Source organism: Mobula birostris, chromosome 9, assembly GCF_030028105.1.
Source record: "Mobula birostris isolate sMobBir1 chromosome 9, sMobBir1.hap1, whole genome shotgun sequence".
NCBI lineage: Eukaryota > Metazoa > Chordata > Chondrichthyes > Myliobatiformes > Myliobatidae > Mobula > Mobula birostris.
Genome location: NC_092378.1, coordinates 127,633,060 through 127,660,743, shown reverse-complemented (window position 1 = coordinate 127,660,743; position 27,684 = coordinate 127,633,060). Strand labels below are relative to the sequence as shown.

General features: G+C 40.6%; 1 protein-coding gene across 3 annotated transcripts in view; it reads right to left on the bottom strand.

The window, feature by feature from the left end:
• syt17 (synaptotagmin XVII) overlaps positions 1–23,306 on the bottom strand; it is a 51,362-nt gene extending 28,056 nt beyond the window's left edge. For 2 of the 3 annotated variants that reach the window (XR_011887372.1, XM_072269524.1), the window contains exons 1-7: positions 23,142–23,306; positions 22,405–22,422; positions 21,869–22,017; positions 17,363–17,508; positions 12,569–13,188; positions 6,994–7,114; positions 6,650–6,805 (exon numbers count right to left, since the gene is read on the bottom strand). Coding sequence is in view for 2 of the 3 variants with exons in the window: in XM_072269524.1 (XP_072125625.1) it covers positions 6,650–6,805; positions 6,994–7,114; positions 12,569–13,188; positions 17,363–17,508; positions 21,869–22,017; positions 22,405–22,422; positions 23,142–23,156 (1,225 nt within the window). In the remaining variant the exon portion in view is untranslated. Of the gene's footprint in view, positions 1–6,649; positions 6,806–6,993; positions 7,115–12,568; positions 13,189–17,362; positions 17,509–21,531; positions 21,604–21,868; positions 22,018–22,404; positions 22,423–23,141 lie in introns of those variants that run through there. The other variant, XM_072269525.1, reaches the window with a different exon arrangement.
• Between the last annotated feature and the right edge of the window lie 4,378 nt (positions 23,307–27,684).

The window sequence follows — 27,684 nt, the reverse complement described above, 5'->3', positions numbered from 1 at the left end:
TAAATTCAGTATATGCCTCAGATATTTGTATAGTACTAGCCTTCAGTGAGTCATACCAGTGACCTCTTAAGGCTATAGGTCAGGGGTTCCCAACCTGGAGTCCACAGACATCTTGCTTAATGTTATTGGTCCATCACATAAAAAAGGTTGGGAACCCCTGTTACAGATCATGACTATGCACTAATAAAGCTGGGAATAGACTGGATTGAGAATTTGTAATGAAGCACTGTGTTTTCAACACGATTATGGTGTTGGGTGGTGATATATACACACTTGGGTGTCTACTGACCTTACCTAGACAAACCTTTGGTCAGATGAGTTTGAAAGGCAGAAGCTAATCGGAAAATGAGACCAGGATGAGATGTCTCATTGAAAAAAAATACCATTTTTTTTTCCGTTGATCTCTATGAACTGGTCAAAACATGAATCAGGTGGTTAGATTTTAGCAATGTGCTAAGGGTGACTGTCCTTGATGTGTTAGCAGAACTGAACTCATGCTTAGCTCCAAGCAAAATACTTGTGGCAGTCGGAACACTATCTTCCCAGCCCTGAAGCATCATAGAAAAACACAGAAACATAGAAAACCTACAGCACATTACAGGCCCTTCGGCCCACAATGCTGTGCCGAACATGTACTTACTTTAGAAATTACCTCAGGTTACCCATAGCCTATTTTTCTAAGCTCCATTTACCTATCCAGGTAAATAGCTTCTTAAAAGACCCTATCGTATCCGTCTCCACCACTGTCACCCGCAGCCCATTCCACGCACTCACCACTCTCTGCATAAAAAGCATACCCCTGACATCGCCTCTGTACCTACTTCCAAGCATCTTAAAACTGTGTCTTCTCGTGTTAGCCATTTCAGCCCTGGGAAAAAGCCTCTGACTATCCACACAATCAATGCCTCTCATTATCTTACACACCTCTATCAGGTCACCTCTCATCCTACGTCACTCCAAGGAGAAAAGGCCAAGTTCACTCAACCTATCTTTATAAGGCATGCTCACCAATCCAGGCAACATCCTTGTAAGTCTCCTCTGCACTCTTTCTATAGTTTCCACATCCTCCCTGTAGTGAGGTGACTGAGCACAGTACTCCAAGTGGGGTCTGACCAGGGTCCTACACAGCTGTAACATTACCTCTCAGCTCTTGAACTCAATCCGACGGTTGATGAAGGCCAATACATCGTATGCCTTCTTAACCACACAGTCAACCTGCGCAGCAGCTCTGAGCGTCCTATGGACTCGGACTCCAAGATCCCTCTGATCTTCCACACTGCCAAGAGTCTTACCATTAATAATATATTCTGGCATCATATTTGACCTACCAAATTGAACCATCTCACACTTATCTGGGTTGAACTCCATCTGCCACTTCTCAGCCCAGTTTTGTATCCTATCACTGTCCCGCTGTAGTCTCTGACAGCCCTGGACACTATCCACAACACCCCCAACCTTTATGTCATCAGCAAATTTACTAACCCACCCTCCACTTCCTCATCTAGGTCACTTATAAAAATCACGAAGAGTAAGTGTCCTAGAACAAATCCCTGAGGCACACCACTGGTCACCGACCTCCATGCAGAATATGACCCACCTATAACAACCCTTTGCCTTCTGTATGCAAGCCAGTTCTGGATCCACAAAGCGATGTCCCCTTGGATCCCATGCCTCCTTACTTTCTCAATAAGCCTTGCATGGGGTACCTTATCAAATGCCTTACTGAAATCCATATACACTACATCTACTGCTCTACTTTCATCAACGTGTTTGGTCACATCCTCAAAAAATTAAATCAAGTTCATAAAGCATGACCTGCCTTTGACAAAGCCATGCTGACTATTCCTAGTCATATTATGCTTCTCCAAATGTTCATAAATCCTGCCTCTCAGGATCTTCTCTATCAAATTACCAACCACTGAAGAAAGACTCACTGGTCTATAATTTTCTGGGCTATCTCTACTCCCGTTCTTGAATAAGGGAACAACATCTGCAACCCTCCAATCCTCCCGAACCTCTCCAGTCCCCACTGATGATGCAAAAATCATTGCCAAAGGCTCAGCAATCTCCTCCCTCGCTTCACATAGTAGCCTGGGGTATATCTCATCCTTTCCCGGTGATTTATCCAACTTGATGCTTTCCAAAAGCTCCAGCACATCTTCTTTCTTAATGGCTATATGCTCAAGCTTTTCAGTCTGCTGTAAGTCATCCCTACATTCCCCAATGTCCTTTTCTGTGGTGAATACTGAACCAAAGTATTCATTAAGTACCTCTGCTACCTCCTCCGGTTCCATATGCACATTTCCATTGTCACACTTGATTGGTCCTATTCTCTCACATCTTATCCTCCTGCTCCTCACATACTTGTGGAATGCCTTGGGGTTTTCCTTAATCCTGTCTGCCAAGGCCTTCTCATGGCCCCTTCTGGCTCTCCTAATTTCATTCTTAAGCTCCTTCCTGCTAGCTTTATAATTTTCTAGACCTCTATCATTACCTAGTTTTTTGAACCTTTCGTAAGCTTTTCTTTTCTTCTTGACTAGATTTTCAACTGCCTTTGCGCACCATGGTTCCTGCACCCTACCATCCTTTCCCTGTCTCATTGGAATGTACCTCTGCAGAACGCCATGCAAATATCCCCTAAACATTTGCCACATTTCTTCCATACTTTTCCCTGAGAACACCCGTTCCCAATTTAAGCTTCCAAGTTCCTGCCTGATAGCCTCATATTTCCCCTTAACTCCAATTAAACGCCTTCCTAGCTTGTCTGTTCCTATCCCTCTCCAATGCTATGGTAAAGGAGATAGAATTGTGATCACTATCTCGAAAATGCTCTCCCACTGAGAGACCTGACACCTGACTAGGGGTTCATTTCCCAATACCAGATCAAGTACAGTGTCTCCTCTTGTAGGCTTATCTACATATTGTGTCAAGAAACCTTCCTGAACACACCTAACAAACTCCACCCCATCTGAACCCCTCACTCTAGGAAGATGCCAATCAATATTTGGGAAATTAAAATTTCCCACCACAACAATCCTGTTATTATTACTCCTTTCCGGAATCTGTCTCCCTATCTGCTCCTTGATGTCCCTGTTACTATTGAGTGGTCTATAAAAAACATCCAGTAGAGTTATTGACCCCTTCCTGTTTCTAACTTCCAAGCACAGAGACTCCGTAGACAATTCCTCCTTTTCTGCAGCCGTGACACTATCTCTGATCAACAATGCCATGCCCCCACCTCTTTTGCCTCCCTCCCTATCCTTTCTGAAACATTTAATGCCCGGCACTCTAAGTAGCCATTCCTTCCCCAGAGCCATCCAAATCTTTGTAATGGCCACAACTTCATAGCCCCAAGTACTGATCCATGCTCTAAGCTCATCTGCTTTGTTCATGATGCTTCTTGCACTAAAATAGGCACATCTCAAACCGTCGGTCTGAGCACGTCCCTTCTCTATCAGCTGCCTATCCTCCCTCTCACACTGCCTACAAGCTTTCTCTATTTGTGATAGAGAAATATCACAAATTTCCTTCCTCCCTTCCTTCCCTTCCTCCGTTTCTTCAGTTCGGTTCCCACCCCCCAGCAATTCCAGTTTAAACTCTAGCCAATAGCCTCAGCAAACCTCCCTGCCAGGATATTGGTCCCCTTCGAATTCAAGTGCAAACTGTCCTTTTTGTACAGGTCACACCTGCCCCAAAAGAGGTCCCAATGATCAAGAAATCATTCCCTGCCCCTGCTCCAATCCCTCAGCCACGCATTTATCCTCCACCTCACTCTATTCCTGTCCTCACTGTCAAGTGGCACAAACAGTAATCCTGAGATTACTACCTTCGAGGTCCTGCTGCTTATCTTGTTTCCTGACTTCCTGTAGTCTGTTTTCAGGACCTCCTCCCTTTTCCTACCTATGTCATTGGTACCAATATGTACCACGACCTCTGGCTGTTCATATTCCCACTTCAAGATATCGTGGACATGATCAGAAACATCATGGACCCTGGCACCTGGGAGGCAAACTACCATCCGTGTTTCTTTCCTTCAGCCACAGAATCGCCTGTCTGCCCCGCTAACTATAGAGTCCCCTGTCACTGCTGCCATCCTCTTACTTCCCCTACCCTTCTGAGCCACAGGACTAGACTCTGTGCCAGAGAACTTCCACCAGGTAGTGTGTCCCCCTCAACACTACTCAAACGGGAGTACTTATTGTTAAGGGGGACAGCCACAGGGGTACTCTCTAGTACCTGACTCTTGCCCTTCCCTCTCCTGACTGTTCCCCACTTATCTGTCCCCTGAGGCCCCAATGTGACTACTTGCCTATAGCTCCTCTCTATCACCTCCTCACTTTCCCTGACCAGACAAAAGTCATCGAGCTGCATCTCCAGTTCCCTAACCCGGTCCCTAAGGAGCTGCAGCTCGACGTACCTGGCACAGGTGTGGCTGTCCAGCAGGCTGGGAGTCTCCTGGACATCCTACTTCTGACACCCAGTACAGAACACCAGCCTCACAGCCATACTTCCTGCTTTTATCCCTCACAGGTAACTTACCTCGCCTCGACCCGTTATTGCTGAAGCCCCGTTGAGCCAAAGCCGTCCTAGTCTGACTCTCTCCACTCCGTTGCCCGTTTCTCTGATGTCCACGTTATAAAACTTTTTAAATCCTTCCCGCCGGTCTAACTCGCTGACGTCCATGCGCTTGTGCAGTCGTGCTTCAATTTCGATTGATGGAGCTCTGAACAATTTTAGTTATTTTATCATTGATTATTCCTCCATCAGAAGGTTAGAAGTGGTTTTTCATTTGCAGCAGCTCAGGTAAATAAGCTGTCCTAAACCACTTGCAGAAAAGTCAAGCCAAAGTTTGGGCTCCAGCGGCTAAGTGGCTGGAACCTCTTGTTCTACAGAAGTATCAAGCATTATTCATCTCCAGCAAATATGAAATTAGCTTCATCAACAACATTTCCACGAAAGAAAGAGAACTCTGGAAATAATCAGCAGAGGAGGTAGCATCAATGGAGAGATGGGGTTAACATTTCAAGCTGCTAAATACCCTTTGTCAGGTTTGGCGATGAGAGAAACCAGTTGCTATTAAGTTGCAAGGATGGTGGTGGAGTCACAGATGTTGCCTGGCCAGCTGAGTGTTTCTGTTATCATTTCAGGTTCCCAGTGTCTGCAGTTTTTATTTCATTTACCAGTATCGACAGCCTAAAGTCCTAATTAACCAGAAGCTCAACTTGACCAGATACAGAAATACTGAGGCTATAAGACCAGGTCCTAGTCTAGGCCATCTGCTGTCAATGACTCCTCAAAGGTTTTCCAGTATCTGCAAGACACCGGCGAAAAGTATGATAGAACACACTCCAGGGAAGAGTCGAACTCCAAGTTAAGCAGCCTACTTCATCCAGGATATGCAGGTAGCCCTTTAGATTGTGATATATTCTATTGGCTCTCTATCCATTACGATTATTCCCTATAGTACCACTTCATCAGGGCTGCAATGTATACTATTTACAAGTCAGCGAGACTTGTCCAAAGAGCTCCATAATGTCCCAGCTGTACCAAGGGCAAAAGATGTTTTGTAAGACCACCAATACCAGTTGCTGTCCAAGAGACCTGGTGCCAGGAAAATAACCTCCAGTAAAGTTGCTAATTCATTTTTCATAGGTATCTGTTATACGACAGAATTAAAGCCTGAGAAATCTGCAGCTGCCGCTTCTGACATGATGTCCCAAGATTTATCAGCTGAGAAGATGCATTTCATTTATCTATTAATTGACTTAAAGAAGGAAAATAATATCTTACCTTTCATAATTATTTTGCAAAATGTTCCTGCTATGCTGTGTTAAATAATCTTAGCTGCATAGCAATTGGCCACTACGAATGATAAGACCATGAGACTATAAAAATAGTAGCAGATTTTGGCCATTTGGCTTGTCAGCTCTGCTCTGTCTTTCCATCATAACTGATTTATTATCCCTCTCAATCCCCTTCTCCTGCCTCCTCTAGTAAACTTTGATGCCCTCACAATGGCAGCACCTCTGTTTTGGAAAGGAGTCAAGTGCAGTTCTTGTACCCGATTATTATTAGATTAGATTAGATTAGATTCAACTTTATTGTCATTGTGCTGAGTACAGATACAAAGCCAATGAAATGCAATTAGCATTTGACCAGAAGTGCAAAAGAATAGTATTATTTACAAAATAGCTGTGAATAAAAAGTAAGTGCTACAGCACACAAATATAAAAGTACTGAGATAGTCCAATATGGGTGCAATACTGCTTAGCGCTGTGATGTGAGGCTCAGCAGGGTCACAGCCTCAGGGAAGAAGCTCTTTCCGAGCCTGCTGGTGCGGGAGCAGAGGCTGGAAACTGCTGGAAACTGAACACCTGTAATTTGTCCAATGAAAGGGCTTAGGTGTGATGTTAGCAATGGAATAGTCTGCCACAGCTAACTACTAAGTTCTTTCACTTGGGACAAAGTGTCTGGAGCCTAATGCTATCTCTAGAAATGTATAAAGTTAAAAGATAGTTTTCAAGCCAGGAATGGGAAATTGATATTTGCATTATACATAACAAAAAACACTTTCTGTTTGAAGTCACTGACAAATGTATTTTTAACTCAGTTAGCTTAGAATCAAATGATAAATAATGTGTGCACCTACCTGTAAAAACTAAGCTGATATCCTCCAATTCTTCTACTTGAACTTTAAAACTGAAAGTTTCATTGTAGAATGGATCTATGGTGCCCTTCATACAAGATGTTCTTTTTGTTTTTACGAGTTTCAATCCATGCACCAGCTGAACTTTAACAAATGGATCTATCAGAAGTTTAAATGTAAAACAAGTTGAAAGCAGTCATAATAACTCTCATTATAAATATAATTATCTCTACTCACTGTAACTTGCATTTTGCATACAGACTAGCATAAAATATGTTTGAAAATGAATGCCTTACTAGATTTTTACCTAACAATCACTATTAGGTATTAACAAAACTCTTCTTTACCTGATCTTTGGCTCATATCTGTCTGAAGGAGTTGTTTTGCTCTAATAATATCCACATTTAGTCTTCCTGCACTTGGCAAATAATTAAGAGAGATCAATAGTTCCCCTAGTTCAACTTCATTCTAAAAAAGAAAAGTACTGAATTAGAATACAGAAGATTTGTATCAAATAATTTAATAAATGTACACTCATAATTATGGAAAAAGACATGTTTCCTAGCATATTTCCTGTTCAAAATATTACATAGCCAAGCAAGTTTCAGTACACAAAAGGAAATGTTGTGACCAATGAATGCACAATAAACACCCGGAAATAACTATTAGGAAAGTTCATTTGGCATATAGTTTGGCCAGGGCATTGCAGGTAATCTTCCTGAACACCAAAACATCTGCAGATGCTGGAAATCCACAGCAACACACAGAAAATGCTGGAGGAACTCAGCAGGCCAGGCAGCATCTATGTAAAAAGAGTAAACAATCCACATTTCAGGCAGAGACGCTTCATCAGTCCTGATGCAATCATTGTAGTAATATGTGAATGCAAAAAATAACACTACCAGTATCCCAATGAAATCCTGAATAATAAATTCCTGAAACTTCGGGAACACCACTTTGGGAAACAGCCCGAAACGTCGACTGTTTACTCTTTTCCATAGATGATGCCTGGCCTGCTGAGTTCCTCCAGCATTTTGTGTCTTTTGCTTAGGTAATCCTCCTGCTCATCTTTAAAAGAAGAGATGTTTGACTCAGACAGTACCCAAAAGCATTTTAACACCATATCCAAAAGTTTGCATCCACACTGGTGTAACATTTCCTCAGTACATCAGCTCATATTTTTGCAAGCTGAATCTTGAGGTAGACATGAACCCCTAAACTACTGAAAGGCATGAGTTGTACCAAATCAATCATAGCTGATAACTAGATTATGTACTTATGACTTGAAACACCTGGAATATTTTATTGCCAATCGATTTCTATAATCACAAGGGAGAACTCATTGGAAATAGAGCCACCTTTACAACATTCTGTGTGATAATATGAAGATAGAGATTCTCCCACTCCTATTATCCTGATAAGGGGTCTTGGCCCAAAGCATCAACTCTTTATTCCTTTCCATAGGTGCTGCCTTACCTGCTGAGATCCTCCAGCATTTTGTGCATGCTACTCTGGATTTCCAGCATCTGTAGGACTCTTGTGTTTATAATTTTTGTACACATATTTGTCTCTTGAAAATCTCAATGACATCAACATTATGAATGTAGAATGCAGCAAAATAGCCAGGCTAGTAAACATCTAACATTTTTGAACAAGTTGAATTCCCTTTTAAAGTAATATTTTATACAAGGATATTTTAAGCATTTGACTATTTGGACCGGTTTTGAGCACCGTCTATGAGGCTATTCTCCGTACTCACTATCTCACTTAAATGACCTGCTGTTCCTGAACAGACACCTTTCTGCAAGTACTGGTTGCCCTTGAAGCCACAGAACACGTAACCATGCATTGGAATACATTATCCATCTCCTTCTACAGTTATTTAAAAAGCAACATTCTGGAAGTGCAACGAGGATTTACTCCATCCCCTTGCATCGATGAAAATCCCATCTGCTGCAATTTGCTTTGTAATTAGAATATGGATGACAATGGTATTAACACTGAATTTATTATTCATGATTTCACTGGGAGACTGGTGGTGGTGTTATTTTTCCTCAATAACTGTTTTCACATATGATTACAATGATTGTCTCCAACAGCAAAACTTGTATTTGTCTTGCACCTTTTATACAGTCATGCATCTTGGGACACTTCAAGTAGAAACCGGTGCTCATGGTAAAGTCAGGTTAGCAGATATTTAACCAAAAGGATTGAAGAAGCTGTCCAAAGAAGCAGTATTCTTAGGAAGGGAAGTCCAGAGAGCTAAAGCTGTGATTATTCATAGTGGAACAATTAAAATTGGATTGTTCAACAAATTGTACAGCACAGAAACAGCTCCTTCAGCCCATCATGACAATACAGGCCATCAAGTATCCATGTTTTCCTAGTCCCATTTCCCAGAACGTGTCCTATAGCCTCCTGTGCCATAGCATTTCAAATACTGAAATAGATTATTCCTAAATGTTGAGAGAGTACCACCCTTCACTACCCTGTCAGCAGTGTGTTCCAGATTTCAAAAACCCTTTTGGGTGAAAAATTTCTTCTTCAGTTCCCTTCAAAATCATTCTTACTTTAAACTTGCATCCTCTGGTTATAGGCACAATCACTAAGGGGAAAGGTTTCCCACTATCCCTTCTACTTATGCCCTTCATCAATTTGAATCAAGTTCCCTTTCAGGCTCCCCCACTCCAAGCAAAATAAACCTAGCCTCTCCAGTCTCTCCTCATAATGAAATATTGCATCATAGGCAACATCCTGGTGAATCTCCTCTGCCCCTTTTCCAGTGTCCTCCATCCTACCTATTACGTGTGACTAAACTTGCACAGAGTGCTTCACCTATGACCTAATAAATGATTTATAGCATCATACTATAATTTCTCTGGCTTTGCATTGTATGCCACAACCAATGAAGGCAAATATCCTATATATGCAATCCCTGCTTTCCTAGAAAATGGTTCCTATCACAACTTTCCATAATGCAAACCTGTTTCATCTGTGCATGTAACAAGAAATGTGAGTTGAAAAGAAAGTGTTTTATTAACTTTTTTGTATAAATTCACAGAAAAAGAACTTTATGCTGTATCTCAAAATTTTGGGTATGATTTGTGAATCCTATAAAAGCAACTTTTCATCACCCAAGGCAATATAATGTGGGAAGTGTCTGTATGTTGTTTTTCGTTACCTTATCTCATATGCTACTGCCTTCGGGTATCCTTAGAACGGTAATTGTTCCGAAGTATTTCTTAGTGATCTACCAATCATTATGCACATCCTAGTCTTAATAATTCTCCCAATGCACATTACCTCACAGCTTCCAATATTAAATTTCATCTGCCATCTCTCTGCACATCCAACCAAATCATCAATTTTGTTCTGCAGGAGGAGAGTACTCTCCTTTCTATCAAGAACACTACTGACTTTCATGTCAACTGCAACCTTATTAATCATACCTCTGACATTTACAGTGGATTATAAATATACATAGCACGCACAAAAACACGTTTAAGGACTTTGACAAGAAATGTTGGAGATAGAATGAAAGATTATAAGGAAAGAGGAATCAAGATAGTTTTATTTACACCATTAGGCTTATCTGGTCCATGCTGGTCTTTATGTCCCACAGACATATTTCTCCCACTTCTATTTATTTATGTTCCACTTTAAATAAGATCTATGATACAGCCTTAGACTTACAAAGAAGAAACAGTGTGGGATGAAAGTAACCAGTAGGCTACCCCAGGAAAGAATAATCACTTCCACATTTTCCTGTCTTCGATACTTTATAATATTACATTTTTTTTCAATATATTGCTAGAACCATGTCTAAGGAGCTGATTGTTGACTTCAGGAAGTGGAAAGCAGAGGTCCATGAGCCAGTCCTCATCAGAGGATCAGAAATGGAGAGGGTCAGCAATTTTAAATTTTTCGGTGTTGTCATTTCAGAGGATCTGTCCTGGGCCCAGCCTTAAGTGCAGTTACAAAGAAAGCAAGGCAGCGCCTCTTCTTCCTTTGGACTTTGCAAAGATTTAACATGACATCTAAAACTTTGGCAAACTTCTATAGGTGTGTGGTGGAGAGTATATTGACTGGCTGCATCTGAGCCTGGTATGGAAACACCAATGCCCTTGAATGGAAAATCCTACAAAAAGTAGTGGATATGGCTCAGTCCATCTCAGGCAGAATCCTCTCCACCACTGAGCACATCTACAAAGAGCTTTGTCGCAGGAAAGCAGCATCCATCATCAGGGACTCCCAGCATCCAGACCATGTTCCCTTCGTGCTTCTGCAATCAGGAAGAAGATACAGGAGCCTCAGGACTCCCTCCACTGGATTCAGGAACAGTTATTACCCCTCAACCATCAGGCTCTTGAACCAAAGGGTATAACTTCATTCAAATTCACTTGCCTCATAACTGAAATGTTTCCACAACCTATGGACTCACTTTCAAGGACTCTTCATTTCATGTTCTTGATTGTTATTGCTTATTTATTATTATTATTATTATTGTTTCTTTCCTTTTGTATTTGCACAGCTTGTTGTAGTTTGTACAATGGTTGAACACCCACTTGGTGCAGTCGTTCATTGACTCTACATATTATGGTTATTATTCCATTATGGATTTATTGAGTATGCCTGCAAGAAAATAAATCTTAGGGTTTTATATGGTGAAATATATGTACTTTGCTAATAAATTTACTTTGAACTTTAGGATACAATTGACAATACTGTACTCAATGAAAACAGACTCACATTTTCAAACTATAATCTTAGTTCTTTATATTGAATTGCAAGTCTAATACAGTACTATAGCTTTGTGGGTATGCCCAGTTATAGCTAATTGGAAGACCCAAAGTAATTTCTTGAGTTTCATGTTCCTAGTAATGAATGTATTATTGTGCTCTTTTGTGTAATCACAATATACTTGAAGACAGGTTAAAAATTTTACATATCAAAATAACAATTTTAATTCACCATAGAAGTACTGCTTTTTCACATTTATTAAACATGGCCTCACAAAACAAGTTAAGGAATGTTTCCACTCCTTAGAGGACATTTTTTGCAAAAGGACCAGTCTGTTCAGCCAGTATTCACTGTGATGGGTTTTCCAACATTGCCAGGATTTGCTTTTAACCAGACATTTGCAGACAAGCTCATTGAGATAATTTCTGATGAAGGGCTTAAGACCTGAAACATTAACTTTGTTTTATTTTCACTGGTGCTGCCTGAGCTGTTGATTATTTGCCACTATTTTTTGAATGTATTTCAAATTATCAGCATCTACACTCAGGGGCCACTTTAGTAGGTACCTCCTGCATCTAGTAAAGTGGTCACTGAGTGTATGTCCATGGTCTTCAGCTGCTGTTGCCCATCTGCTTCAAGGTTTGACGTGCTGTGCATTCAGAGCTACTCTTCTGCACTCCATTGCTGTAATGCGTGGTTATTTGAGATACAGTTACCTTCCCGTCAGCTTGAACCAGTCTGGCCATTCTCCTCCGATCTCTCTCATTAACAAGGTATTTTCACCCACAGAACTGCCACTCACTGGATTTTTTTTTTTTTGCTTTTCGCACCATTCTTTCTTGAGATATTGTGTGTAAAAATCCCAGATCATCACAGTTTCTGAGATACTCAAACCATGTATCTGGAACCAACAATCATTCCATGGTCAAAGTCACTGCGATCACATTTTTTCCCCATGCCGATGTTTGGTCTGAACAAAAACTGATCATTTTGACCGTACGTTGAGTTGCTGCCATAAGACTAGCTGATTAGATATTTGCATTAACAAGCAGGTCTACCTAAAAAGTAGCTACTGAGTGTATATTTTTTTCGCTTATCAAAAACATAGAAATAGCCTTGATGCAGAATGATACAAAAGGCATTTATGTAGAAATGTAAGACATAGAAAACAAATCATGTTACCTGAGAGCTTGGAATTAGCGCTTTCCACCAATGTCCACCTTTCACAAGGTCTACTTCATTTAAGGGCATTGTAATTTTTCCAATGACACAATGACGTGAAAACTTATCAAAGTCCACAACCGTTAAAAGGAGAGTCCTCCGTTGAGCTTCTAAAAATGGGATTTCAAATGTATATCGCTCCTCAAAAACCGGGTTCTGCGTTTTGCGTTTAACACCTGTTTGTCTTGAGTTCTTCTGATCTGGCAAGAGGCACATCTTAACATAAGGATTTGAATGAGCCATATCTTGCCTTGAACCATCATATGAGATCGGGGGAGGGAGATCTCTGGCTTCAATCACTCTCACTATCAAGTGGTTGTGTAGGAGATCATACTGAGTACTGAAATGTAGCATGCCAAGCTGATATTTGGAAAGAATTTCTTCATCAGTCAAAGAGTCTACATCATCACTGCTTGAATCAACAGAGTAGAGCCTGGGCTCAAATTTTTGAAAATAGTCCTCCGACGTGGGCTTTCGGAAAACCTTCGGCTGCACTATTTCCTTCTTTGATCCTATTGCCCAAAACTCAATAGGCTTGATATCAACCAGAGGGGAGCTTGGTCGCCTAATGGAATCGAAATCTGCAAAATTGGAAATCCAAACAAACAGAACCATTAGAAGTAAGAAAACATTCAAATTCCTGGGATTTATATTGTCCGGGAACGGGCTGAAGAGTGAAGCATTATAATAAATCGTTTGATCTTAGCACACAAGTGAGGCACTTGCACAACACCATAAATTCTTCAGAAATGGTTTTTTGGCCAAACTTTCCAGAATATAACCTATTTGATCATGACCATTGTGGCAACTTCTATGCCACTTCATTATTCCCCCTTACTGAGAGCACCAAGAAGGTATTCATTCCTTTCCGTTATACAGTAATAACCAATAATAGGGATGCATCACCGCTTGCTATGGCAACTGTTCCGCACGTAACCCTAAGAAATTGCCGAGAGTTGCGGATACAGCTCAGCATATCGCAGAAACCAGCCTTTCTTCTATGGACTCTGTCATTACTTCTCACTGCCTCAGTAACATAGCCAGCATTATTAAGGACCCTACCCACCCAGAACATTCTCTCTTCTCCCCTCTTCCATCAGGCAGAAAATCCAAAAGCCTGAAAGTGTGTACCATCAGGCTCAAAGTTTCTATGTCACTGCCAAAGACTGCTAAATGGTTTGCTAGGTATGACTTTTTGACCTCACAATCTACCTTGTTATGATCTTGTTTACCTGTGCTGCACTTTCTCTGTAAATGTTACATTTAGTTCTGCAATCTGTTACTTTTTTACCTTGTTCTACCTCAATGCACTGTGTAATGATTTGATCTGTATGAACAACATACAAGCTTTATTTACTGTATCTTGATACATGTGATAATAATAAGCCAACTCCAATTTCAATTCCAATTTATTAAAGCTATTCTTGGAGAGGAAGCTGGAAATTTTGGTGCAAAGTATACAAGAACTCTGCTAATGTACAGAAGGTCCACCATCCAATGAACAGCACTAAAAATTAGGGCTCAGATAACTGAAAGTTCCATCAGCAGAGTATAATTAGAGGAAGGAAAGACACACAGAAGGCTAAAATCAGCTGATGTGTTTGAAAAATCACACTGGTGCAGAGCTACAATGTAGTCTCCAGATGGGGAAGAAGAATTTAAAATTGTTTGAGGAAGTGAAGCAGGTGAGTGGCAGGGTGTAGGGTTGATGGCTGAAGGATTATCTGTGTGATTAGCAAATGAAGAGCTTGGACCATGTACATAGGCAGCACTAAAATGGGAACATTGTTACGGTTCTGTCTCAAAGTTTTGTGCAGTTTGGTGTCCAGGAGATTGGGAAAGAAAGAAAGGGGGAAACTGAGCCTAGCTGTGACAAAGTTATCAAAAAGGGTTAACTGAGAAATAGAGAATGTCAAACACTGAATAAGCAATGTTAACAGAACAGGAAGTTAACCTCATTGAGTTATAATATGCGAGATTTGAAACTCAGCTCTGAAGCATACTGATGCATACACCTGGTTTATTGTGATTAAAGTAGCGAACAAGGGTTTAAGACATGATTAAAATTACCTCAAATCTTGGCATTTACAAGAAGCAATAGTTTCAGTGTTCTTAACTTTCAAGCATTGGGAAGTTTGATGCGACTGTTAAAAATGTGACCTTAACTCGGTGAGAAGGGAGAAGAAAGGGATATGAAATATTATCTCCATTATAAAGACAGAATTCTTTCCAGTGATTAATATTCAGGGGCTTGAAAATCTGTATCTAGATGAAAGATGAAGTTTTGAATGGGATAACATAACTTACACAAGTATGCAAACAGACAAAGTGGAAGCAAGAGAGGGATTCAGTCTCCCAAAAACATCATTAAATAACATAATGGCTGATCTTATTGTAACCTCACTGCTGCCTACATCAGTAACCCCTCACAATCTTTGGAACTGTAATAACATAAGACTACAAGACTGTAAGATATAGAAGCAAAATTAGGCCATTCAGCCCATTGAGCCTATTCTGCCATTCATTACTGGCTGATTTATTTTGCTTCTCAACCCCATTCTCCTGTGTTCTGCCCATAAGTACTCTTGCCTTTACTACTCAAGAATCTATTAATTTCCACTTTAAGTATACCCACTGACTTGACCTCTACAGCAATCTGTGGCCATGTATTTCAGATTCACCCCCTCTCTGTTCTAAAGAGACATCCTTCTATTTTGAGGCTGTGCACTTTGGTCCTCGGCCCTCCCACTTTTGGAAACATCTTCTCCACCTCCAGAACAGTCCATTTTCATAACATGATTTTACACAAGAAGATGGCGGGCACAATTGCATTGATCATAGTAACCATTACCATTCAAACCTGACATTCTTTAAACCACTGACCTCAAATTCATTCATATGCAATGCAATAGCACCAGGAAGAAGATGAGATCAAGTAGCTGTATATCATGGGATATTTCTGAGGCCTTACCTCTCCGTAGGGCATTGTCCTGAACGGCATTGCAAATCATCATGCATCTTCGTCCTTGAATCTTCAGAGGTACAACAAGACCAAGTGATAACATTTAGCCTGACACATAATAATAACTGATCCCACCTGCTTCCAAAACCACAGATCCTGACGTTGAAAGTATTTACTATGTGAGTTTGGCAGAGATGCTTTGTGTGAGTCACAACTCACAGCAAGAATCAAGAAGTAAAGGCAGGATAAAGAAAATATGTCCACTTTGCAAAACCATGAACGTCAATTTTATAGACAAGCCACTGCTATCCTCTAAGTTTGGCCTACAGATGGGAATCAGTGAGGGAGCACTCAGCATTTCCAGCCATAATCAAGGCATTGCATTGCATTGCAATGTTTCTATCACCAATTGCAATGTACAGCAGCTTGCAGCATATGTAGCACTGTAATTCCAACATCTTATCTTTATTCCAGGCTAACTGCAAACTACACGAGTCTCAGTCTCAGAGGTTATGATGTCATCTGCTTTCCTTACCGCTTTTAATCAATTTGTTTTCAAACTGCCCATCTTTTTAATCTGTGTTATCTACTATTTTATACAAATATTCTTATTACTTTTATCCTTCGTCTGTTTGCTTTAAGATACTTATTACTTTCTAGGAATTTTGAATGGTGTTACTGACTACCTAGTGACTTAAACAATTTTCTATAAAATCACATATTTATTATTCCTAATGCATTCATAGAAAGTCAAAATGAAAAAATTAGGAAACAAAATACTGCAAATATCACAAAACTGTGTAGATATCACTAAAACATGTATAACAATATGTTACATAATTCCTCAATCAGACCTATACATTATATTTCAGCCTTCATCTTAAGTGGATATCTGCTCTTTGGGATAATGTGGCAACTATTAATCTTGACTACATCTAAAATATCACATATGAAAGCAATTAATTCAGAGTACAGGCTAGATTAGTGTTCCCTTTATTGTATGAGATCAAAAGAGTGATCTAATGGAAATACTTAAGATGATTAAACAGTTTCCCAATATAGATGAAAAGAATCTCTCTATTGGTCGGGAACTTTAGGACAGAGAGGCAGAAATTAGAGCTTGGCTGTTGAGACATGATGTCAGGCACATCTGAACAAAAGAAGGAGTAGAAAACTTGAATTCTCTTCCAAAGGAACAGCTGAGGTCATTTAAGAATTTCGTATCAAAGTTCAATAGACTTTACTAAGTGAGAGTATTAAATCAAAGATTTCACCAACCCTGGACATTCTCTTTTTTCCTCTCTCCCATTGGTCAGAAGATGCAGAAGTTTGAAAGTACGTTCCACCGTGCTCAAGGACAACTTCTATCCCACTGTTCGAAAGGCCTCTTGTACAATAAGATGGACTCTTAGTCTTACAAACTACCTTGTTATGACCTTGCACTTTGTCATTTACTGGCACTGTACTATTTTGGTGGCTTTTACACTCTATTCTTATTATTGTTATTGTTCTACCTTATTCTAACTCAATGTATTGTGTAACAATTTGATCTCTATAAACAGTATGCAAGATAAGCTTATCACTGTTGTCAAGGCACATGTGACAATAATAAACCCGTACCAATACCAATTATTAAGAAATATGGACCCAAGGAGGATAAAAAAAGTTTTCATTTTTGTAACAGCTATGATGGAAGTGAATGGCAAAACAGGTTAAGGAGGCTGACTAACCATCTCTTACTCTGTTCAATAAAGCATGTAAACTGTAATGTACATAATATTCCTCAGCCTTACTTGAAATCCGCCTTGTGAGGCTGTATGTGGATCGCGATGTGGCCGAGGAACTCTTTCTGTCGGGTGAGATGCCTTGAGGCGTTGGTGGAGGATCACTGTTGGTATTCTCGAGATCTGTTTCTCGATCATTGCTACGGTCATTTATTCTGTTTCATTAAAAAGGCACAATTTTAGGTTCCTGACAATCACAGCTTTTCTGAACAATGTTATAAAACACCTCTACTCAACATTTTCTCTCAAATTTATTTTGTTGAAAAAACTTTCTTTGACTCAGGCTCATGCTGGCCCAATGCAACATTGTTATAATCACAACAAATGATTCACAAAGATATTGAAACATATAGTACTATACAAAAGTCTTAGGCAAATGTAAAAACATTCTGTAAAGTGAAGATGCTGCTAAAAATGATGATGTTTCTGAATATCAAAAGAAAATTTATAAAGAACAATAAACAGTAAAAAGCTAACTCAAATCAATATTTGCTGTGACCACACTTTGCTTTAAAAACTGCAACAATTCTCTTAGGTACATTGTAATGCAGTTTTATAAGAAAATCAGCAGGCTGGTCGTTCCAAGTATCTTGGAGAATTTGTCACAGTTCTGCAGACTTTGGCTGTCTCACTTGCTTCTGTCTCTCCAGGTAATCTCAGGCAGCCTTGATGATGTTGAGGTCAGCGCTCTGTGGAGGACATGCTGCAGAACTCCTGGTTCTTCTTTATGACCTTGGCCATGTTATCAGGGTCATTGTCCTGCTGCAGAATGAAGTTAGGACTGAATGGATGCCTCCCTGATGGATGAGAATCTGCTTGTTCTTCTCAACATTGAGGATTCCATTAGTTCTGACCAGATTACCAACTCAGTTTGCAGAAATGCAGCCACAAATCTGCAGGGAACCTCCACTGTGCTTCCTTGTAAGCTGCAGACACTCATCCATGTAGCACTCTCCAGCTCTTCTATGGACAAGTTGCCTCCTGTTTGAGAGAAAGCTTCAAATTTTGACTCGTCAGTTCAGAGCACTCATTCAGCACCCCAGTCCTTGCATTTTTTGTGTGTGGATGAGTCTCTTGGCTTTGTTTCCACTTTAGAGGAATGGATTTTTGGCAGCAACTCTTCCATGAAGACTATTCTGACAAGACTTCTCTAGACTGTAGAGGGCATACTTGTGTTCCAGTGGTTTCTGTGAGTTCAGAGCTGATTGCAGTGCTGGACTTCTTTTGATTTAGAAGGGATAACAGTTTGATATATCTCTGGTCTGCTGCACTCACTTTCCAAGGCTGACCACTGTGTTTTTGTTCCTCAACCTTGCCCATTTCTTAGTGCTTCTTCAGAAGGGCTTGGAAAGCACATCTTGAAACTCAACTAGAAACTTCTGCTTGGGAGAGACCTTGTTGATGCAGAATGACCATCTTGTGTCTTGTTGCAATGCTCTTTCTTGCCATGGTGTGAAAATTGATGATTTGAAAGTTAAACTGCCACATCTGCCAGATCCTCACATTTTAGTTTGGTTGTTCTTTGCCAGTTTGATTCCTTCTTCACCCGTTTCTGTTTCAGTTAATCAGGTTAGTTGATTCAACTCATTATGTCATTGATCATTAACATGCCATGTGTTATATTTGTTTAATCATGCACTGGACTACAAAGTAATAAATTTTTCATTTGAAAAGTAATGGTATTACTTAATATGTTACTTTCTTGAAAGAAATACAAAAAAAATCTCTGCAATATTTAGTGTTTCTTGGAAAATGGAAGTTTGGAACTCTAAAATTTTCTCTTTTCTACTGACACACTAATGCGGAAGACAAAAAAGTGTCAAAGCCAAATTTATATAAAAAATCTACAGTGCCTAAGACTTTGCACAGGATGATAATTCTGTGTGGTCTTATTCCGATTTCCCTGAAACATTTTCACTCTATTTTTCTTGCATATACAAAGCTGTGACCTTCTTTGAACAATATACAGTAAAACTTTGGTAGTCCTCAATGAGCATATTTTCCTGATTCTTGGATGCTAACTTCTAGGTTTACTTTTATTCTATTTATTCCACAGTAATATAACATTTTTCCTGGAATCCGGTGAGCTTAAAAGGAGTGAGCAATATGCAAGCATTCCAACTGTGGCTCCAGCTGCAAACCTGTCCATGTTCCTGAGCCCTGGTGTTCTGGAACCCCAACTATACTTCAGTATACAACAGTCCAATGCTGTTGCTTCCTGCCTTAGTCGCACACCAAATCCAGACCTTATCCATACCCAGCCTGCTCACACTCCAGACTAATGAACGAGCAAGATACTGAACCATCAGGATCTCTGAACAATTGAGTACCAGATTCTAATTCTACGCTCCCCTACCCTGCAAAAAGCAGAACTCTGACTTTCTGTCCTATATATGCCCATCAGATGCCCATCAGATTTTATAAACCTCCATATGGTCACTCCTTCAGCATCTTCATTCTGGTGAGAAGAAACTCCACCCTTTGAATTTCTCCTTATAAATTCAGCACTCCAGTCCAGGCAGCGTCCTGGTGAATATCTTTGGCCTTCTATACTCTTTCTACTGCTACTGCATCCTTCCTGTGGACAAAATTAATTTAACTGACGTCTTGTACAACTACAAGATAAATCTCAGTTCCTACAGTGAATGCTCTAGCCAATGAAGGCAAATATACGAAATGTTTTCTTTATTCCCTGCCCATCCACCTATGCCTTCACTCAGTGAGTATGGACTTGTTCCCCAAGGACTCTCTGCACATCAGCACACCTGAGATCCTTAACAATTACTCTACATGCCCAACCAGAATTTGACTTCCTGAACTATATCACTCCATAATTGTCTGGATTCAATTAAATTTCTCTTAAAGTTTGATATTAAATTCCACCTGCAGCTTTCTGATCTATATCTCTAGCCAATTTTCACTATCTATGACTGCACCAATTTTCATGTTTATTGCAAACCTAGTAATCAGGCAACATAAAAATAATGTATACATTTAACAAACAACAAACATCCCAGCACCAACCTGGGCACTAGCCTCCCCACCGTTGAGCCTATCTTCAAAAGGCAGTACTTCAAGAAGAAGGCACTCTGATACACAAACACAAGAACAACTGCAGATGCTGAAAACTGTCCTGAAGAAGGGTCTCTGCCCGAAACGTTGACTGTTTACTCTTTTCCATAGATTCTGCCTGGCCTGCTGAGTTCCTTCAGCATTTAGTGTGTGTTACAGACTTCCAGGCAGAAAAACACCCATAGCCAATGTACATGCAAATACCTGTGCCAGAGACCAAGGAATCACTTCTGTAATTTCCTTTTTCATTCTTCTATTACAATCTGATATTCAGAGACCTTAAAACCATTTAAAATTGTTTGAAGTAGTCATTTCTATTGCTAAAGTTATTAAAATATTTCAAATATTAAAGGAAACATTTGAAGAAAATTTTAAAGCAGTAAAAATAATAAAATAATTTTAAAAATGTTAACTTCCTACCAATTTTCCATTTATTCCACAAAACTGAAAATTTCTATTCCAGTGGATCAGGATCCTGGTCTTAGTACAGGAGAGGTAGATTCCCCAACATAATGCCAGGGAACCCGATCACACCTGAGCTCTGCCATGGGACTGCATATGGAGTCCACAGACAGAAGAGAATGATGGAGCTTAGCTCTCTGCAAGTGGCTGAATACTTCTGAACTGCTCGTCACGGCAGCTTGATTCAGTATATTACTTAGGAATAATTCTCCTCACCTTTCAAACAGCTTCTCAGTCTTCTTACTATATCTGTCTGAGAAAAGAAATGGTTGGGGGGGGGGAGTGGGCTTGATGTAAGACTTCTAACTTCTCATTAAAATACCAGAGCTGTCCAAGAGCTTTACGTGCTTCCAACTATCTGAGTTAAAGGCAGGAATAACAGAAAGTAGGTCACACCTAGTACAGAGATTGTTGCTGAAAGATCATAGATAAGCATATTTTGTGTACTGTGTTATAATGTTGATGCGTCATTTTTACATCGCCTTTGTACTTGGATCTCATATATTTTCAGATAAATCTAATAGATTTTAAAATTTGCTTCTACATTCCACACTGAAACAAAATAACTCCAGCTAATTTCGATTATCTCTCCTTCCCAAGCGTTTCCTTCGTATAAAAAGTCTCATCATTTATAATGTTATCACCTTGGCATCTGTGGTGCCACGATCATTCATGATCGCTTCAGGTAACGAATCTTCACATATCGTGAATTATCATTACACTCTGCGGCCATACTGAACGCACGGTTTTGTCAGCCAAGCGCATTTCCCCGCCATCGTTTTACGGGCTCCGCGCGACATCACGACATAGGCACCATGGCAGACATCTAGAAGCGGAGAACTGACAACATCCTGGAAATAAACACAACAGCCCTCGCATCGAATGTATTTTGCCACCGTACAAGTTCTAGCGCGGCCACTTGTTGAACAAGCCAAGCTTCAGCGCTCGAAGATGCGTACAATTTCAAAAAAAAAGACTTACAACCACGGCGGGGTCTGTGCGGGGAACGGTCCCAGAATTTCCACCTCATCCTCACTGGACTGACAGCAGCTGCAGTCATAGCACTTTTGACAGCACTTCCTACAAGTCCATCTACACAGAATAAAATCTGATATTCTGGTCAAAAACCCCTGTTTAACGAAGAGAACGAAATGGAATTAATATGCGTTGTTCCGCGTGCGGCTGGCCCTAATGTCTGTCTCCCTGTGCCGTGGGCTTTTCAGTCAGTGATGCGAAGGGACAGCTGTTGTTAATCTTCGACCATGAGCCGTTTTCTGCCGGATTTTGATCATTATACGCCATCACGGTTGCTGACAGGAGCAATTCAAGCATCAATCACACTTGCAAAAGAAAGTGTGTGTGGTGGAGGGGGGAGGGGTGGAGAGGAAGGGGTTCCCCGACGTTTGTGTAAACCAGTTGCTTTCAGAATACAATAAATAAGGAACTGTTGGATCTGATCTGAGCAGCTGTTACTAAAAGTGCGGTATTGTATCACGTTCAGAGAGGAAAAGACTCACCTGGCTTATAGGTTCCAACTGTCCTTTTAGAGATCCGTGTCAAGAGGGGAAGGGAGGAAACAAAATTAAATCAGTTTAGCGTTCTAAATGCAGACAGTTTCCCAGTTGTATTGTAAAAATATGCCAGTGTCTAACATTTGACATTTGTTATATCTGGTGCTAGTACTAACGGGGCAGAACTGCAAGGTGTCAATGATCTTTCGACTACGGATGTAGCCGTGGGCTTTAGGACTGGTATATCTCCTTCCCAATTAGCTGTGGTTGTCACCATGGAAACTGCGGCCAGCACTCTGACGCATCGCCCGATCGGTACCTCTGTTAAAAAAGATATTGAGGGTGCAAACCGATAGAATGTGTCATTTTTCAAACCATTTCTGTGCAGACAGCAACTGTTGCTTTCGCGGAAAGAAAGGCGTTTTAACACAATGAGCGCGATGCATTCAAAACTAGGATGTCAAAATAAATTTGTTGCGGAATATGTCAGTTTTCAATGGAACACCTCAGGGAAGCCAAAGGGGCACCGAAAACAATGACAATTAGCTGACAATCATACAAAAAGACAATTTGCAGTGTGAATTCATTACCTAGACATGTTTATTATAAGCACTTCTATGTTGCTTTGATAAAGAAAAACAAACATTGCTGGTTGAATGCCGCCGTTCCATTCAAATCCCCAATACCTTTTAAAACGGTTCCCCCTGCTCTGCAAATTTACCTTTAAGTGTTTCCAAACCTACCTGTATATACGCCATCTTCGCTCAGTGCTTCACTACTTCATGCCTCGTCCTGCGCATGGCGTCTCCCCTCTCTGCTCTCAAAAAGACGTGACCTGTATGAGTGATAGTACTGGCCATTCCGATTTTAGTTTTAGATTCTTTCGACGAGCCGCCACCGCCGCCACCTCTCCCTCTTCACCCAGTTAAACCACCTTGAGTTGCGATCTCTTTGCGCAGTCGACCCGCACTTCCCCGCCCCGCAGATTCCCACCCACAGTAACCGCTCCTCTTGTTTACACGGGCAATACAAAAGTAGAAAAACCGCACTTTGAGACCTGTCGTTTCCCCCGCCAGCATCTGCCGTTCAGTGAGACACAGGAAGGGAAGGAATCCCCGGGCGTCGTCACCCCAACAGCGCACAGGTCGCGGACAACTGGCTCCGAATGGCGCAACCGTGTGTCCGCATCCTCGACTGTCCAACTCAAGCCATGAAGGTAGTGGAAGAACTAACTCTTGTGCGGGGCAGTGACAAAGGCACTGTATGTTTGCCGTGCCAACAAGCTTCCATAATGTATCAGAAACACGTAGAGCTCTGCAAAGTGTGCCTGGTCTTGTGTTGATTGAATGTGTTAAGTGGCACAACTAAAAATCACATCGTTTAGATTGGGATTCCCATCGGGTTTTAAGGTGGATGGTCAGAAAGTAGAGACGGGCAACGATAAGAACATGCCACTATTATTAAAGTCTCAGCTTCCAATATTTGTTTATAACAGTAGTCATACTGAGTTCTAGTATAAAACTAGAACGAAGCTGCCTCCCTATCGCTCACACCCAATTATATACTCCCGGCCAAATTAATGACCACAGTGTATCAGAAGCAATCGCATAAGAAAGGTTTAAATGACAATATTTATACGTTCCTTATGAGTTTTTAGATAAATAATCGTGAAACAAAGTGCCAGGGTGGGATGCGAACGACGGGGTTACCCATTCGTTGGTCTTACAGATCAACAGTTAGAAGCAGACGAAATCCAAAATCTCGAGGACTAACTAAAAAACTTTGAGGACTGTCGAGGTGAGTCAGGACAGGCGTTCTCCGTGCTTTGAAACGTTATAAAGTTCAAAACTTCCAGAACCCACTGAAACGTGCAAAAATCACAACCTGGCGCCCCGGGACGCAAAAAAAAAGATTTACAGTAAGTGTTGGAGGGTTGCGATGTATTTACGATTATACCTGATTACCTGGGAGGCGGCTGGTACTTCCTTAAGTGCAAATTGATTTACTAAATAATTTAAAAGGTGGGGTTTGGAAAAACTGAGCAATTTGGTTTAAACCCCGATGTTATAATGTTTCTGGTAATGAAGTCACACACAATGTGGATGGAAAGCTGCGACGGGTTTGTTTAGCAGTGATTGGCTCAGAGTCTACGGCCGTAAACAGAAGTCCAAACGCCTAGAAATTCCGTTAGGAAACACCAGCATACGTGAATGCAAATCTCATTTGTACCGCTGTTTTGAATATTTTACCAGGTTAACCTGTGATTTAAAATGAGAATCAGGTTTAATATCACTGGTAAATGTCGTGAAATGTGTTATTTTGCGGCAATAGTACATTGCAATTCATAATAATAAAACTATAAATTACAGTAAGTATATATATAAAGAAATGAGGTTAATTAAGTAGTGCAAAAAGAGAGGGAAAATAGTGAGGCAGTGTTCGCGGGGTCATTGTCCAATCAGAAATCTGATGGCGGAGGGGAAGGAGCTGTTCCTGAAATGTTGAGTGTGTGTCTCCAGGCTCCTGTACCTCTTCCTTGATGGTAGCAATGGGAAGAGGCCATGTCCTAGGTGAAGGGGGTCATTAATGACGGATTCCGTCTTTTTGAGGCATCTCCTTTTTAAGATGTCCTCGATGCTGGGGAGGCTAATTCTATGATGGTGTTGGCTGAATTTGCAACTCTCTGCAGCTTTTTCCGATCCTGTGCAATGGTCCTTCCAAGCTAGATGGTAATGCTATCCGTTTAGGACGCTCTCCACGGTACATCTGTATAAATTTGTGAGTCACTTTGGTGACATATCATGCCTGCTCAGACTCCTAATGAAATACAGCTGCTGTCCTGACTTATTTGTATTTATATCAAGATCTTGGGCCCATGCTAGATCCTCAGAAATGTTGACAGCCAGGAACTTGAAACTGCTCACCTTTTCCACTTCTGATCTCTCGGTGAGCAGTGGTGTGTGTCCCCTCCATTTACCCTTCCAGAAGTCCACAATCAATTTGGTGTTACTGACTTTCAGTACAAAGCCATTGTTGCAACACCACTCAACAGCTGATCTGCCTAGACACCATCTGCCAACAATAGTTGTGTCGACGGCATTTCACCTGGGCCCAGCCTGAGTGTAAAGGGAGTAGAGCAGTGGGCCTAAGCACCCACACTTGATTGTCAGCAAGGAGAGATGTTATTTCCAATTCGCACAGACTGTGGTCTTCCGTTGAGAAGTCAAGGATCCACTTGCAGAGGGAGGCACAGAGGCCCAGATTTGGGAGCTTCTTGATTAGAACTGAGGGTATGATTGTGTTGAACGCTGAGCTGTAACCTAGAGAACCTATAAGACGAGCTGTGGTAGCATTTTGAAAGCAATAATAATTAGAAATGCCACAGCGAGGCAGGCGATGGAAGTTAATTTATTTGTACTGCTACACAGTGTCAAGCCATCACACAGAGCCCATCCTGTAAGACCCAGTGCCAGTTTATCATTGACAATTTAACAGTATATGAAATATGTATTGATGGAAAACGTTTTTGTTTTGTTTATGGAGGGATTGAAATTTTTAAACTGAAATTTTGCAATTGAAATTGAAAAGTGTAATTTAATTGGGACGATAATCTAATAAACGTGTTACTCTTTTAAAGAGAAGCAGGCAATAATATAGCCTTAATTAAAATGAAGTTTTCGAAAGCCTCGAAAAAAATCAAGCATAAAAAATCACACAGAATAAACAATAAGTAATTCTCTTATCAGTGTTCATAGTCACGGTTCTGGATGATTATTCGAGATATGTCAAAGCATCATAAGGTTTAGAGCGGAGCGAGAGCAAATTTGTAACGAACTGAGAGGAACTGTGGTACAGTGACCCCAACCGCACGAAACAAGCTAATGCATCAAGGGCTTGTCCGGCAAGATGTCAACAGTAAACACTTTGCACACAATGCCATCAGAGCTGCATTTTGACTGGAAGTGGAAGACGTGCAGGCATTCTCCATTCCAGCCAGCTTCACCACATGTATTGACGTGTTTTGCAGTAATTTAGTCTCCATATGTTACGCAGGAGGCAACGCTATGAAGATTAAAAAAAACAGATTAGGGTTAGAGTGCTAATGTTAAGTTTTGAATGGGGAATATTTGGCTTTTTGGCTGATTCTTTTCAAGAACGAATTAAGAACATTCAAAACCTTCTGAGGCTCTTGGAAGCTATAGATAATATTTGCACACAGCAGTTCTTTATTGTGGGTCGGCTGAGTTTAATTTTTAAGTTAATTATTTGTAGGTTTTAGTTCCTTTACTAAAAAGAAACATGCAAAGTTAACTGCCCTCACCACCTCCCGGAAAGTTCCCATGGTTGTTTCTTTAATACACCAGATTACAGGTTCCCAAAGACTTCATGTCTTAAACAAAATGTGCTTTCGTTCGATAAATAAATAAATAAATATAGATTGAAATCAAATAACCACTGTATCTAAACAATCTGTAAAATATAAATTGACTGAAAGGTTGTTATCCTTTGGAACAAACTATTATTATTAGATGTATCAGGAAAACAGGCTTAGTAAATTCTGTATCTGGAAAGTAGAAAGAAAACTTTGAAGTCAGCATAATGTACAGTAGGTACTGTATGTTAGGTTTAGTAGCTCCAAAACATACGGCGTCTAACTTCGTTTTCACTTTAAGCCAGGCGTGCCCATATGACGCGCCGGCGGAATGACGTATGCCACACGCATCTTTACATACAACCGTTAATGAATGATTTAAACAAGAATGTTTAATGATATTCAAATATTACTGAAATATTAAATACACAACACCTCCCTGCTTAGCTATAAACTCCAGCTCACTATGAAATGTATTTAAATACATACACCGTACACTATATAATACAACTACTATATCGCCATCTACATCATAGTAAATTTTAAACTGCTCCATTCAGGCCGAAAGATTTAATCGCTGTGGAGACTTTTTACTCTTGTGGGATAACGTCTTTCATGACGCGGGGAGAGGGGCACTCTGCTTGGCAGGTGAGACTTGCGACTGAAACAGGTTCTCGGACCTCCCTCTGTGGTGGTTGTAGGAGTTGGCTTTGGGACTAAAGGAAGTGGTTCTGACAGCTCTGCACACTTTCCTTTTCTTCACAATTGTCTGTACACTCCTCAACTGATTGACGTGTCATCTCTAGATGGCATCAGATGCAATTTCCATTGTGTAGGAGTATGGTCCAGTTCTGACCCTAATCTTTCCAAGTACCCTTTAGATCATCTCTATAGTCCCTCACCAGAACTGCTCG